We start from the raw sequence: 15318 nt of genomic DNA on the forward strand, positions 1-15318 counted from the left end.
AAAGTGTGCCCAAGAGCTGCGTCTACACAAATTGGTGGACGCCAGTTCATCTTTTTTAGGTTTGACGTCATCAACTCGCAACGCCTTGCCAAATGTTCCCAGTGGCGCGCACAATTCATGGTTTTAGCTATGATCCCCCTTCCTGCTCTACGACGGCGCCTCTGCGACAGCAAAAGGTGTGCTCGGGACTTAAGGGGGGCCAAAGGAGGTGTAGATCTTTCGTAAGATTTAATGTGTGCTGGCGCATTGCCCGTTTTGTAAAGCAAAATTTTACGCTCAATTTAAGCGGCAAACATCTAAAGTGACGTTGTCTTTTCTACTTTGATTATTTTTTCCATAAATATAGGTCAAAAAATGCATCAATAATTAATACACTTGTCGGAAAAAGTGTAATAAATTTGAATAATAAATGGGAGCTGTCCATGCATATAGAAAACAAACATTTCTGTTTACTATATTCATTATTTTTTAAATAGAAACAAAAATAAATGCTATGCGCTGAGTGCTTAGCATTACAATTCGTGAGCTGTCTAATTATCTTACAAAGGTCACAAACAATGGATGTGTTTATAAATAGGCAAAGCAAAGCAATCAATTTAAAAATATCCTTCAGACTTCACAGTATAGCTCCATATGTATTTATATATATCAAGGATGATCTTATGTTTAAATAAGGTATATAATTTTTTCGTATTCATTTCATTTGCAGATATTTTATCTAAACAATGCACAAGAATTTATATTCCCTTAACATTGAAACTTGTTGAAAATTGTTTCCCTCTACATGGATTCTATAAGATTGCAGACGTGCCTCTTGGGTGCACAGTTCACACCCACCCAAATGAGGAGATGGGATGTTGGCTGTGTGCAAGGGCATAAATCACGCGACTTTTAGTCTGAGGTTCCGCCTTCTTTGACTTTGCCTTTATCTTTTGTTGTTCTTGTTGCTGTCGCTGACATGCTGGATTTTTGTTTTTTTTTTTTTTGTATTATTATGGCTCATTTTTATTTTTTATTCTCTTTAAATTTATAACACATGCATTGCGATTGTGCAATTTGCGAGCTGTCTTCCCTATATTTTTTGACTTTTTTTTGGCAAATGGGCAACAATAAATTGCATTTATTTTTAGCGCGGCTGGAACAGAGGGGTGCACTTGGGACATGGATGTACCCAATGTACCAGGTGTATTCACAAGGTGTGTGCAATATTAATGACTATGACTTCATTTACCTAAGAGGGGGTAGAACGTCGCGACGCTATGCGACGCCAGCCCAAGGGACACAGCCCGAGACGGGCGGCAGCCAGATATAGAAGACAGACAGAGCCGGGCGACAGCCAGGGACGGAAGACGATAACTGAGACGCTGAGGAATGCCAATTGAGTTCTGGACGGGCAGGTTCAATGCACTGCAAACAGCCAATTCAATTGCGCGAGCAGCCATTGTAATGCCAATTGGGCATTAAACAGAGCCAACTATTGTCCGTCTGTTGCCCCAAGCTGCCCCGACCGCGCCGCAGGACCACAAATTGCTGTCGTCAATGGATAAGTTTAGTGCACGCAGCGACAACTAAATGGGTATAATGGAAATAATGTCGACGCAGTCATTGAACGGAATTTTCTGTTCGCCCCACCGCTGGTTCGTAGTATCGTGGCATACAAGACTGTCAGTCCCAGCCATTAATATCTGGTTGGCCGCGGGAATGAAAGATAAACGAAGGAAATTTATAATGTGGCACACACACCTTTCAAGACAGCTAAAGACTCTGACTTGCCACAGACTCGTCTCCTCCCAACAGCTTATAATTCTATGACCTCGCCGGTGTAAAGGGTATGTTACACTCTAAGGGTGAGCTATTGTAACAAAAGAAGTTTAGAAAATAGTGAAAAGTTTCTAAAATGTGGGCTTTCTGTGTGCCGTCAGAGTTTTGGAATAATAAGCCATGGGTGAACTGCAGTTTTTTCAGTTATTCTCAACCATAGGTAACAGATTCAATAGAATATACCCGTGGTATCCTTGATCCAGTCTAGATAGCTGGTGACCCGAGTAAAGCCAGATGGTTCTCCATACTCGCAGCCATAGATAGAGCCGAAGGAGGTGACGCCAATCAGTTTGCCGCTGTTGATGTCCACCAATGGGCCGCCCGAGTCGCCGCTGCATGTGGATTTCTTGTTGGGCGTGGCAATGCAGATAACTTTGCTGGATGCAACCACATCGCTATAGAACTTCTGGCAGGCATCGACAGATATAATATCAAAGATACTGTATTGCAGTGTATCTGAAAGATCATGGCTCCACTGAGAGGTTACACCCCAGCCAGAGGCAATAGCCTGCTGGCCAGCATAGGTGGAGTAGCTGCTGGAAATTGGCGGCAGCTCGATTTTGTTGATATAGGCGCTAAAGGCAATCACTGGCGTGTTGATCAAAGCGATGTCATTGCTTAGCGGACGGTCGCTGTAATCCGGATGCTGCACAAATTGTGGGCTCATCGCAACCTGGTAAAGCAGGGCCGACGTGCGCTCCGTGGAGCCGTAGAAGATGACCACATTGACGGCGCTGCAATTGACACATCCTTGTGTTAACTAGTTGCTTCTGTCAGCCATTTGCCTACTTACTCATCCGTACAATGGGCGGCAGTTAGGACCCACTGTTCGCCAATTATGGTGCCGCCACAGAAATATGTTTCGCTGGTTATGCCACTGAGAAAACTGAGTCCCACCTGGTATGGAAATTGACCCTCCGCAGCAGGTTGTCCATTCGTGATGCGTCCTTGGACGCCTTGGACTGCGCCCAGGGACTGCACCCCCGAGGATATGGAGACGGCAACGTTGGCTATAACCAGAGCTATGACTATAAACACTTTCATATCAACTGACGGTCGTTCGAGAATTGGACTCTTATTTTATTATAACTCATTATTTTATGGCAGTTATCAGTGAGTTCTTAGCTGTTTTCAAGTGATTTACTTTAGCTTATCAATACCTCACACAGTTCGTAAGGTCTTTTTTAACTTAAGCAAAACAGATCTGTATCTCTTAACTATACTTAGAATACAGCCCGCGCACAATTTATTATAAGCACTCGAGAAGAAAATTGATAAGACAGTTAATTATTTGGGAATTGAGGTGTGAAAAGTGTGCGCACCTCAGCTTAATTATTTATATCATTTTTTCATTATACTAATATGGAAAGAGTGTACAAGTAATCCCCTATTGGCTAGAAGGTGTATACAAATTATTTTTTGTAGCTTGCAGCCTGTGTGGGGTATATCACAGTCGAGTATTTTGTACTTTGCATTATTATTATTTTTGTAATTATTACTTATTTATTACTTTAATTTTAATTATTTATTTATACTCTCTGCTAGCTGTATTCTAAATATTTTATGTATTTATTATTTTGTTTTCAACAATGTACGGGTATAGCCGAGTCGTGCATTGTTATTTAGACTTTCGTCTGCATTTCAACTGGCTTGTTTATTGTTATTCTCAGTTGTTGAATGCTGTGGCAACTGTCAAGTGCTTCATATTCATGTTTTCGGCATCGGAAATTTCAGCAGTACATATTGAGGAAAATTCCCGTTTCTGGTTTCTTGCCGTGGCCTTCTCTTTGGATTGGGAACAAGACAATATTTGTTGAACGTAAATTGCTTCCTCAATGAAATGAAATCGAATTTTCCAGATACTTGTACCTTTATGTTTCATGCTTCATAATTTACCAATTATTGTTTTTCGACTTTCGGGGCGTGTATACTTAAGAGCTGTGGTTATTGAGGCGTAGTCAAATTAATATTGGGGCCACAAAAATGGGAATGAAATAAAGACCATAATTATTGTTTAACTTTTTGTTGTGTATATGCAGCTTGCCTGGTCCTTGGCTGGCAAATAATTGCATACGTGTCCAAGCATTATTTATAGCTCCAAAATATTTGATTGCATGATTGATCAGATGATTGATTGCGTGGGTACATGAAAAGCAGTAATTGAAGATATATGCTCAATTCATTGGGCAATTCTCATGTGCATCTATTTGGACTTTCTGATGACAAACTTATCAAGTTTGTGTTATTTTTTTCAATGATTGGCTTTGCTGTAATTGGCCAAAACGGATCATGCAAGCATGTATGCAAATGCGTTCAATGCCAGCTCGTTGATTGAATATCGGGAAATGTACATGCGGCGCGACGCCTGTTGCTGGCCATTTGCTATCCCAAATTGCAATTGCTGTCTGACCCCAACAAAACTCAAAAACAGGAATTGGGCGTGGCGCGAGATGTGTTGTTCTTTTCGCTTTTTTTTTTCTTTCATGTCACAGTTTGAGCGCATGACGTGGGTGGGTGGCAGGCGGTGGGTGGTTGGGTACACAGCGATTTGTTTGCCATGCAAACATTTTTCGTGCATTTCCAAAGCGCCAAAAGCATGTCAAGGGAGCAAAAGCAACGTCAAATGTCAGCGACAACGACAACTGACAAGCATTTTACAATTTAACTCATGGAAACTTAAATGCGTTAAGTCAACACACAAACACACGCACACACACTAAAGCACTTTGCTGTCAAGAAGTTTTGATTTTTTTTTTTTTTTTGTAGAGGGAAACGCCCTACTTACTATCGATTTCAATTACTTTACGTATTTTCTCAGCATATTTTAATTTACTTTGCTCAAGCATAAATGAAAATACACGTCTTAACCCTTCTGCAGCCGCTCACACTTCAGTTAAGTAGTCTAATGAGGCATCCTGTAGTTATTTGTTTAGTTGAGAAGTCTCGAGTCTAGAGTCCTTGCTCGGAGCTCTGGAGTTGGATAGAACTTCTTGGCAGCAGCTAAGGCCAACAGCCAACAATCGAGTCTTAAGTTTATTAGTTAAACAATAATGAATTAGGGTTAATTTTTGGGAAATTAAAAGGATATATATTCTTGATGTAGGCCTGTGTTGATTTTCATATTCGCCTGCCTGTTTTTCATGTCAGTTTTCAACTTGACATCTCTTTTGTTTTTGCATTTGGTTCGCCAAAAATTTACATAAAAATGTCGTCAAATCATGACAGCGACCAAAAATGTGGCTATTAGCTGGAATTTATATTTGCTTTTAACGCTTATTTAATTTTATTTTAATGAGCTAGCAATTGAAGGCCCCGTCCCTGTGTCCGCCCCTGCTGACATACTTGAATTGCGGTCAACATGTGGGCGGATCCAACGGAAGTTTACCTTGGAGGCTGAACCCGATGACCTCCCCAACTGTTAAACGTGTTTCGATGCGCAATGCACAGCCTGTTAAGGAGTCGATGCTACCCGCACTTTCCACTGTTTGCCCAGACAGCTGCTAAAAGCGTTTTAATTGGCTGCTGGCGGCATTTTATTTTCATCTCTAGAAGACATTAGGATTAGAATCTGTCTTGTCCTTTTTGCCATATTCAAAAGCATCCATTTTATGCTAATTACAGTCACAGAGCAGCAGCAGCAACAACATCGGCAGCAGCCAAAGGATGTCTGCCCCGGCTCCTAGGCAACCATTTTTGCCAGGTATAATGGCATTGTGATTGCCACCAACCGATCCGCCCGCTCCGCCACTGCCGCCTCCTCCGCCACTCGAGTTGTACACGCGTCCGTTGTGGCCATTGCAGAGATTCTGCTGGCAGGAGCGGTAGTAGGTGCGAAAGGAGGCATCCGTTTTAACTCCATTCAGTATCTGCAAAGTGCGTAAATTTTATTTTTGCTCCAGACGCAATCTGTCTATCAGTTGATCTCCCATTCCAACCCAAGCCCATACTCACAACCGGCTTATCCTGACAGTCACGTAGAAAGGACATGACTTTGTTTCCATTTTGCTAGCGGCGACATATGAGGAAGAAAAAAAAAGGAAGAAGAAGGACCATAAGAAAAAGTTACTTCAGCAATTTTTCAAAATGTTCCCAAAGATGTCCCAGACGCTATATTCGAAGTTTGTTCAGCTGCGTGTTTGTAATTTTTCACATTTTTTGATTTTAAATTGTCTTTCGATTTTATGCCACTTCTATACTTCAGCTTAAAGTTGAAAATAACATAAAATGTGGTTCGCTAAGCACTTGGTTCACTCTTAAAGTTAAAATGAAACACTTAAGCTCGACTAAAGTGCGGAAGCCTTGGAAATCGTAAGGCTTTAAGCTTAGCATCAGATTAATCTGCAAATGCCGGCTTTAATCTTATTGATCAATTACTGATTATAATTTAACTATCATTAGTTTTCCTATGGCTGGAGCGAAAACAAGTTAACATTGCGAGCTCTTGTTAACCCAGTAAAGTCACAGCCTCAATTTACTTGTCTTATTCATCATTAAACCAGACCCAGTGAAGATAAAGTTTTAATTGCATTATGCCAGAGCATCAATGGGGCATTTAGTCTGGAAGTGAGAAGCAGCAGATGGTGCGGTGCTCTTTGTGCCTTGTACAAAGTAACTTTTAGTTCATTTCCCGCTGGCTCAATGCTCCTTTGATCCGGTAAATTCAATAACAAAGAGTTCAAGGCTTGTCGACTAATGAAGCGCCAGCAAATGTTTATCCAGCCCATGGTAAAAAAAAAAAAAAAAAAAAAAGAAATACGCAGATTATGCTGTTCCACAAGTGGGACGATACCAAATAGAAGACAAAGTTAAAGCCCCATATTATGGAGTGTAGGAGGTGGGGAGCATGGGGTTAGCAGCTGCGTATGCCTTGATGTTGTGTGTGACGCGCTGCTTGACGCGGCTTTTGTGGCTTTTATACGCCTTTCTGGCTTTCCATTAAATTATGGTAATGGACTTTTTATGCACTCCACTTTTCAGCGCAGCTCTTGGCTTGATTTTCTCTTGTGGCCGTGGAAATTAAAGCACAAAAGCTTCAACGTCAACAACAAAAAACAACTTCCCAATTCTAGTCTTATTTGCATTGCTGTGTCAAAACAATCGTTATAGACCTAGAGCTTGAATACTTGAACTGCCCTGGACTAAAGAAAAAAGTATTGTGTAGTAGTACATGATTTTGTCACCCAGCCAAGCACTTCATCAGCAGCAGAATCACAGCTTTTCCCGGACACCCAGCCCCATGTATGATGGGGTGCTTGAGTTAACCATTTGTGAGCCAAGTTTTTTATTGCGAATTGCAGCTTCGTGCCTCATTCAGCAGCTTGCAGCTACGTCTCCCTATTTCCATGGCAATTGCTACATAAATTTGCTATTCAAAATTGACGAAAAGCATAAGACTATGACCGACTGGTTTTTACTCTGAAATAAACTAAACAATTGCTAATTAGGAAACCCTTTAATTTCTTAACTATTGTTGGTAACTCTTCATTAAAGCTTTAAGGCTTTAGCCACTAACGATATCTATAACAATTATTTAAAAAAAAAAAGAAGACTTCATTTGGGGGAAAATTAACTTTGCTGCTATTGCGCTGAAAGGTTTGTATTAATATACTCTTTTGTAAAGTGCGTACTTTGCACTCTGAAGAGCATTTTCTGCGCAATTATTACACTCTATTTTTTTTTTGCTTTGTAGCAAAATTAATATACTCTCCTTTTATCCTTTGACCTGAAAGTCACTTTGAAATGCACAGAATGAAATGCATATAAATGTAATTTAAAATGGCGCTCAAAATGATGTGAGTTTCAGGCACTTATTGCTCATACGCCACATGCGCCCAGTGCCCATCATATATTCAATTACTTTGCCTGTGGGTGTGTGTGTGCGTATGTGTGTGTGTATTCAAGAGTCTAGCTTAAAAGCTTCACTGGATATGAGTTTTTCGCTAATTTGTTGAGCAAAAACTTCAGTTTTTGCCACACTTAGCAACAAAGTTGCCCCACCGAACTTTTTGCTGTTGCATATGTACATACATACATATATACACAATGAAAGAAAAGAGAAAGAAAAGCGCCAAAAATCGAGGACTCGTGTGCAGCTGCCACTTTGTTGCAAAGCAATCAGCCAGCTGCGGCTAAAAGAAGTTAAGCTTGGAATATACGAGTCTAGTTTCTAGCAGGATTATGGCTTTTTGGATGGGTGGCTACTGTGCTTGCCACTGTTGGCTACAAGAGAAGTTGCACGACATTGTATGATACTCACAATCGCTTCTTGCCGCACCGTCAGGCAATACTTCTTGGTGCAGTTGAGGGCGCGCACAGCGCTCGCGTTCGTCAGGCAGGTGGCATCGCTCTGGCCGAGCAAATAGCTGCAGACGTAGCACTCGAGAGCTGCAAGTCCAAAAATCCATAAATAAAAACTATATAGAAACTATATAAGAAACACGAAAAAGTACGCAACTCACAAATATTGAACGAGGTCATGACGTTGCCTTTCGCTTTCTGTGGCCGCTGATGAAGATGATAAAACTGATGAAGATGATGATGATGTTGTTGTGCTTTTCTTAGAATTTATTTATAGGCAACGCAACAAAACAACAACAGAAGCAACAACACACATGAATTTCTATTAAAAACACAAAATCTGTTCTTTTTGTTGTTTTTATACAAATTAATTGCATTAAAGTGAGAATTTTGGCAACGAGACTTTCTGTCTATTTGCCAAGTGGCACGACAGCGTCCTCGACATGTATCTACACATCTATACTTCTCTATACTCTACATGCGTTTTGTGTAATAACAATGACGTCAATAGACAACATCAAAAACAACAACAACAAAAACAACGGGTAACAAGAATAGCAACAGGCACAGCCAATGGCTAGCATTTGTAAAAACTGATTTCATGACACGAGACTTAGTGCTTCATAAAAATAGTCAAAAAATATTGAAAAAAAAATATAGCCCAGTAAATTACAAGTTGCCGAAGCTTATATACCCTAGCAGATATATGTATGTACATATATGTTGAAGAGTAGAACGGATTTTATCTTAAGCTCGAGACATGTACATATATTAATAAAAGAGTAGACCTGATTTAATCTTAATCTGGTTAAGAACGATCTCGAAAGACTAGAAATTATTATGTATTTATGTATGTATATGTTTTAGCAAATTCAGAAGATTATGCACATACAAATATTTTGCAGTAGCTTTTAGTAAATTTCTCTCAATTCAAGGCATTGCTAGATATTATACATATGTATATTCTTTATGAAGCCGGAAGTACGTTTCACTAAAACAGTTGCATATTTCATAAAGAAGTAAAATTTCCCTTGGGAAGGGCATCATTGAAACACATCTCGGCTCGGTCCCAGACCCCAAACGACCCTGTGCATTTACATCAACTGATTGTCTAACAGATGGCACAGCTGTCGCCCCTCCCCTACCATGCCCCACCAACTCATTTAGGGGCAATCAAAATAATGAGCTGTGCTCTTTTAATAGGCCTTTTACAGATTCACAATTTCATCGTAAAATCTGTGTATAGACAAGAAAATTAGCGCTCAGAATTAAAGATTATTTTTAAAACATTTGCACTGCACGATTTCTGCATAAAACAAAATCCACTGGCACGCTTCAGTTCCCCGTATTCGCGAATCAGTCATAAAATACTCGTCATTCATTCGTACGAAATCCCAGCACCCAAACAGATCAAAATTAACTCAACGCACAGTGTGCTCAATCCAATGTGCATGGTATTGTAAAATCAATTACTTAGTACAATATTTCCAGTAGATAAATAGACGATGATATTATAGGGCTCTATATTTGAAATCAGAATTCATAAAAGACAGCTACACCTTAGTCATCATCAATGGAATCGATAGGTAAATAATTGAAATGGTTAAACAATGTTAGGTAAATATTTCATATCAGAGTTGTCTTTGCTTACATATGATACGATCAGAATAGTTGCTCCTAAAATCTTACACAATTTAAGCAAGAGGGAATATTTGTGAATTTATCCATTAAAGGAATTCTTTCTATAATATTGATAAATCCAATCAAAATCATTCGATTTGGTCTCACGGTTATGCGAGTTCTAAAAATATTGCGTTATACCGTGAGATCTTCGAGAAATGATTCGTATCATCTTTTGTGTAGCAATCAATAAATTAAATGCGGTCACTGGAGAGTGGCGTCGACAGCTGAACTAGAGATTGGTTATTATACACTGTAAATGTTTATGGTTAAAAGACTCAACTGCATATACTCAAAGACATTAACATACATATATATAGTATATTTGGAATACGTCAGCAGAGCAAAGTTCTTGGAATCGCGTGGAGGTCTCTTGCAGAATTAGCCAGAGAGCGTGCCAAGCAGAAAAGCGTTTGAAATTTACCTGATTTTTGTTGGCTGTCATAAATTCGGAATACTGAGTAGACAAGTTTCGAAATAAAACCAGCTAATTTAGTTAAGTGGAAATCGAATAGTCTTGAATTGGGCGCGTGTATATACACACACAAGATATACTTATGACACACAACAATATCATTATAATCACGATACGAACCGTGCGTTTGTGCTGCACAGCAAATGACATAAAATGCCAAAATCAATGAGGCTTTTCGCATCTCAAGTTGTCTTCGGCAGCACGTAAATCGGTTCTCGGTATTGACAGTTGATAATGTTAACGGCTTTGGGTCTGGAGTACGACTGAAACTGACATCTTTCAGTAGAGGGCTCGATTGCAGGCCAACTGCCGTTTGGCTTTTAAACTGTTGGACTCAATTGGAATTGGAGAGTCATATCTTATCAGTCAGCGCCTGCTGATAAGGGCTGTGCTTTCTTTATTTACATAGAAAAGGCCAACTGTCTTTTACTTTTTATAGCTAGTTTGCTGTCTTATCTTATCTCTGATCAGTTTGCTTATAAGAACTGTCATTAAGGACATTTTATGTTTTTACAGCCTGAGCGCTATGTACCCGGCTCACCCATCTTTCGCGATAGCAGCGCACCGCCCAATGCCACGCCTACAACACCTATAACAGCTGCGCCCTCAGCAGCAGCAGCAGCCGCCACGACGACGACCACAGCGAGCGCTTCCCCCACCTCCAGGAGTCGTGGTCAAGGTAAGCTTTATTTTTGCTTTCAAGTAAACTCAATTTTCCGCCAGATTTTCTTTATAGAGAGTACAAGCAGCCCGCATTTTCCCACTTTCTCACACACACACATCTTTTGACATATTCCTGCCGCAATGGTTGACACACTTTCGGTGACATTTTGTGTAAATAAAGCTGGACGCCTGCTGCATTAACTGGCTCGTAATGCTTTTTCTCGGCGGGGCGCGACATATGAAAAGATTCGACATGTTGCCAATTTTTTGGGTCAAAGTCTCCATATCCATTGTGAGGGGGCGGGGAGAGGTTGCCATTGCATGCCACGTACACAGTTGCTTCCGTTGTTATTTTCAGCTATTTTGCCATCGATATTTTGCGAATTGTATAGCCTTCAAAACTAACGGGCAATTTCATAGAGCAGCGCGTTCAGCTCAGGTAGATATACACAGCTGCAGGTAAACAACAACATCGACAACAACAATGAGTTCGAATGATATCCAGACATACGTTAGACGAATCTTTTACTCAATTATTTGTGGAATTTGATTGTACGATATTATTTTTATGTACATATCTATCTCAATGCCTTATTCTATGTTTTTGTTTTGTTTTGTTTTCCTCGAAATCTCGAATCTGTTTACGTGCCAAATTGCACAGGTTGAGTTCAGCCGGGCGGCGTTTCCTGACGCGTTTCGGTAAAGTACCCTGAGAGCAAAGCGTCTCCAAACCCCAACCCCAAATAGCCAACAGCACATGAGTCATTTACCCATTTAATGTGTGGGTGATTAGGGTGCGTGCCACGCTACAGTTTATCGATTTTCTTTGTTGATTTAGAGCGCGCGATTTCTCATATAGTCAAGCACTGCAGCTAAGCTTTCATAGAATGAGCAGGTGTCGATTTTAATTAGTTCAACACTTTAAATCACAATGACATTAGAGTAAACAGTTTTTTAAAGCTGTAATTAATATAAAAAGTGGAGTAAGCTTTTGGTTGACAGTTAGTCGAGCATTAAGTAAAGCCTTAAGCTGGCATGTGCACATAGAATGCAGCATTATTCTGTCGAACTTTAATTTCAAAGCTTAAAGTCAACGTTAGAGTTATCAAAAATATCAAGATATTGGCTTCAGTTAGTCGAGCTTTGAGCATCAGTTTGTCAAGCTTTAAGCTTTAATAAAACCTTCACGCTTTTATCTCTTCAGGTTGAGGCAAAGTAATTAAACCTTATATTTATCTGCTTTTTATCGACAGCCATGACAATATCCCTTTCACATGCAGCACAGGGCAACGTAACGGCCTCAAAGAGCACCACTAACAATAGCAGCAACAACAACAACGAACCCAAGCCTTTGCCCACCTGCTACATGAGCACTCGGTCCGCGGCGATGATGGCACTTACGCTGGGCCAACAATCCAGCGAGAAGAAGTCATCAAAACCAGCTAGCGGCAAGCAAACCACGTCCAGTTCCAGTTCCAATGCCTCGCCACGCACTAACAATAGAGCTGTCTCCATGACGCGTCCTGCTAACCGATCCACGCCCGCAACGGCAGCTATGTCCACTGTGAATGCTGCTAATTCAACTTGCACAGCAACAGCTACGTCCACGACCACGTCCAGAGCCACGAAGCCATCAACGCCCACAGCAGTGCGGGCTGCTGCCCAGTTAAACGGCATAGGTATCCTCTCGGGCGGCAGCAACTCAAGCGGCTCGGACAATGATGGATTCAGCACTTCGGGCTCCTCAACGGCAACGGCTCTCCGTCGATTGTATTTCAAAAGCGGGCGCAGCATCAAGAACAAGATCAATTCATCCACCTCCTCCGCACCACTCAACAATTTGCCCATGAATGCCGTCTCCAGCGCCTATCACAACTCGGTGAGTGGTGCAACGGCCATGCATACAATGGGGGTCTCTGGAGTGCCCAAGGTGAGTAATATTCAAACAAAGATTAAAAAGGAGAAAAGGCAGACATTCTTTTCCTATGGGATATACCCTGTTCCGCTTCTGAGTTTAGGTTTATGTACACAGAAGAAAACAGAAAACAGTCGCACAACATAATATAAACCTAACACTATTCAAAGTATGTAAACGTTACTTGAATTCGTGAGAACCGCATAGAAAGGCGATGCGAATTTTAAAAGGCAACTGTGCAGGTTCTCAATACCAACTGACAACTACGATTAACAGAAAACTGCTCTTAAAACTTTTATAGATAGGTTTAGAAGTTAAGTTGAATTTAATTGAATTGCGAGTAGTTATATTAAATTTGAAGCCCTGTTTTGAAATTAATCTCTCCTATTATTTGTTTTTAAGTATACTGTAATTAAATTTTTTGCATAGCTGGTTGTGATGGGCACTTCATCGGCCTCCATTCCGGATACGACCATCAACACATCCACGGACTCGGCCTGCACACTCATTACCAATGTGACGCACACGGACACGTCGGAGACCTGCGATTCCCTGGACTTGGGTATGTAGTCGGACTGCATTGATTGATTGATTGACGGCCATTTTAATTAATCAACTAATCACAATGGTTTACGTTTGGCTTGTCCATCAGGCGACAATTCTGGCCCCAGCGAGCCGCTGTTCAGCTCGCTGGAGGAGCCTTTGCTCACGGCCATACAAATCGATTCAGAACATGAGGCGGGCGGCACTGAATTGGAACTAACGAGCTGCTCACGCTATCCCCCGCGACCCGACATGAATCTCCAGGACAGTACCGAGGTGAGTACGCCAAAGGCTGTTTCTGTATCTTGCTCTGCCTTTCGCTCATTTGCATACACCCACGCACACATATGCACACGCCAGAGCCAGGAATCCTGTTTGTCCATATTGACGGGGGAGCCGTCATCAACAACCCCGCTGCTCGTGTCGTCACGTCAGCCCAGCACGGCGCCGCCGCCCACACGTGGACGTGAGCACTTCACCTTCGATCCGCCGCAGTCACCGAAGTCGGCGCGCAGCAGCGAGAAGGCCCGCAGTCACTTCACCTTCAAGGATGAGACACAGCAGGCGCGCCGAGCTAGTAGCTCCCATTATACGGGCAGTACAGCCACCGCCGAGGCTAAAGAGATGCACGAGGAGCGCACTGCGGCCAATCGCAACAAGAAACTGCGTGCCAGGGAGCGCGATACAATGAATGCTAATGGCGGCGGCGGCAGCGGCAGCGGTGGCAGCACACGTAATCGGATCTCGCCCAGCGTTTCACCCTCGTCCAGCAACCGCACCAGTCCCAAGCGTGAACGGAAGCGCACCACGCCCTCTGCTTCAACGGGCGCCATAGCCAAGATCAACTCTGCGCCGCCAACAATGAAGGAAGGCAACTTCTTCGGCAGCTGCCAGAACCAAAAGCAGCGTCAATCCCAGCAGCAGCAGCTGTCACCCTCTTCTTCGACCTCTGCGCAGCAGCGTAAGTATTCGTCCAGTTCATCCAGCGGCAGCAGCGAACGCTGTCTACGAGACGCAGCCGCTGGCGGCACAATGTTTCCCTTTGATCGTGAGGCCCTCGACTATGAGCGCATCCAGCGGGAATGCTTTGCGCCCAGCTCGGCAACGGCCAGCACCAGCAGCGACTCGGAAGAAGGGGAGAATTGTTCCGTATACGAGCGCAAGCTGAGCGCCGACATCTTTCAGCAATACTCGCGTCTCACCCAACAGGAGCAGCAACAGCAGCAGCATCAGCTTAATCATGAGCGGGATAGGGATTGGGAGCGGGAGCGCGAGCGTCCACCCTCCCGAAAGAACTCCAAGCGCATACGACCAGATTCCGTGATACACACAACCATACGCGAGAATCAGCAATATGTGCCACAATCGGACGCGTTCTATCCGCAGACCAAGTCATCCTCCTCGCCCAGCGATCATTCATATGCCGAGCTGAACAAATTCGAGGATATCGCTAGCAAATTTGAGCAAATACCACCCAAACATGGCTCCAACTCGACGCTAAATCTGCAGATGCTGCATATGCATAGTCCAGGCAGCGAATCCTTGGCATCAGCATCACTTAGTCCCACAGATACCACACGGAAACGCTCTTTCAAAAGCAAATCCAAATCGAAGACGCAGACGCAGCTGCAGGCTCAGGCACTGGAGGATTTACTACCGGGTTCAAGTTCGAGTGCGGGCGCCATTAATGTGACTGCAAATCCCTTAGAGGCAGCCGCCGTCTGCAAGCAGCCCCGTGCCACAATCGTTGTACAACAAGTAAGTACCCCTCCATCCTCTCCATATATAACATACATATATGTACATATATCTGGCTGTCTGCCTCTTCGTCTATCTGTCTGTCTGTCTGGCTCTCTTTGTGCCTCATTTCCGCTTCTAGCTGCGCGCGCACTCTCTCTCGCTCACACACTCTCTATCTCTTCCT

General features: G+C 42.5%; 3 protein-coding genes across 3 annotated transcripts in view; 1 reads left to right on the forward strand and 2 right to left on the reverse strand.

The window, feature by feature from the left end:
- LOC115760697 (mucin-5AC-like) overlaps positions 1–15318 on the forward strand; it is a 32374-nt gene that overhangs the window by 16904 nt on the left and 152 nt on the right. Inside the window, exons 3-7 of the mRNA XM_030702162.1 lie at positions 10790–10952; positions 12190–12866; positions 13281–13413; positions 13504–13670; positions 13755–15152. Of these exons, the coding sequence (XP_030558022.1) occupies positions 10790–10952; positions 12190–12866; positions 13281–13413; positions 13504–13670; positions 13755–15152 (2538 nt within the window). The remainder of the gene's footprint in view (positions 1–10789; positions 10953–12189; positions 12867–13280; positions 13414–13503; positions 13671–13754; positions 15153–15318) is intronic.
- On the reverse strand, positions 1991–2865 carry LOC115760652 (serine protease 1-like). The gene is made up of 2 exons (XM_030702119.1): positions 2615–2865; positions 1991–2555 (listed from the first exon to the last, which is right to left on the reverse strand). Exons 1-2 carry the CDS (start codon positions 2863–2865, stop codon positions 1991–1993), a joined length of 816 nt encoding a protein of 271 aa, XP_030557979.1.
- Positions 5328–10514, reverse strand: LOC115761106. The gene is made up of 4 exons (XM_030702734.1): positions 10394–10514; positions 8078–8205; positions 5773–5826; positions 5328–5687 (listed from the first exon to the last, which is right to left on the reverse strand). Exons 1-4 carry the CDS (start codon positions 10452–10454, stop codon positions 5433–5435), a joined length of 498 nt encoding a protein of 165 aa, XP_030558594.1. The 5' UTR covers positions 10455–10514; the 3' UTR covers positions 5328–5432.

This window comes from Drosophila novamexicana, unplaced genomic scaffold (genome assembly GCF_003285875.2).
Source record: "Drosophila novamexicana strain 15010-1031.04,08,12 unplaced genomic scaffold, DnovRS2.1 tig00000462-arrow-pilon, whole genome shotgun sequence".
NCBI lineage: Eukaryota > Metazoa > Arthropoda > Insecta > Diptera > Drosophilidae > Drosophila > Drosophila novamexicana.

What these genes read in the sequence shown, in the direction of transcription:
- LOC115760652 (XM_030702119.1), bottom strand. Translation starts at nt 2,865, where the DNA reads ATGAAAGTGTTTATAGTCATAGCTCTGGTTATAGCCAACGTTGCCGTC. An exon ending in GCCGCCCATTGTACGGATGA is followed by an intron (nt 2,556 to 2,614) that starts GTAAGTAGGCAA and finishes TGTCAATTGCAG; the next exon opens with CGCCGTCAATGTGGTCATCT.
- LOC115761106 (XM_030702734.1), bottom strand. Translation starts at nt 10,454, where the DNA reads ATGCGAAAAGCCTCATTGATTTTGGCATTTTATGTCATTTGCTGTGCA. An exon ending in CGGTGCGGCAAGAAGCGATT is followed by an intron (nt 5,827 to 8,077) that starts GTGAGTATCATA and finishes TGTCGCCGCTAG; the next exon opens with CAAAATGGAAACAAAGTCAT. An exon ending in ACTGTCAGGATAAGCCGGTT is followed by an intron (nt 5,688 to 5,772) that starts GTGAGTATGGGC and finishes CGCACTTTGCAG; the next exon opens with ATACTGAATGGAGTTAAAAC.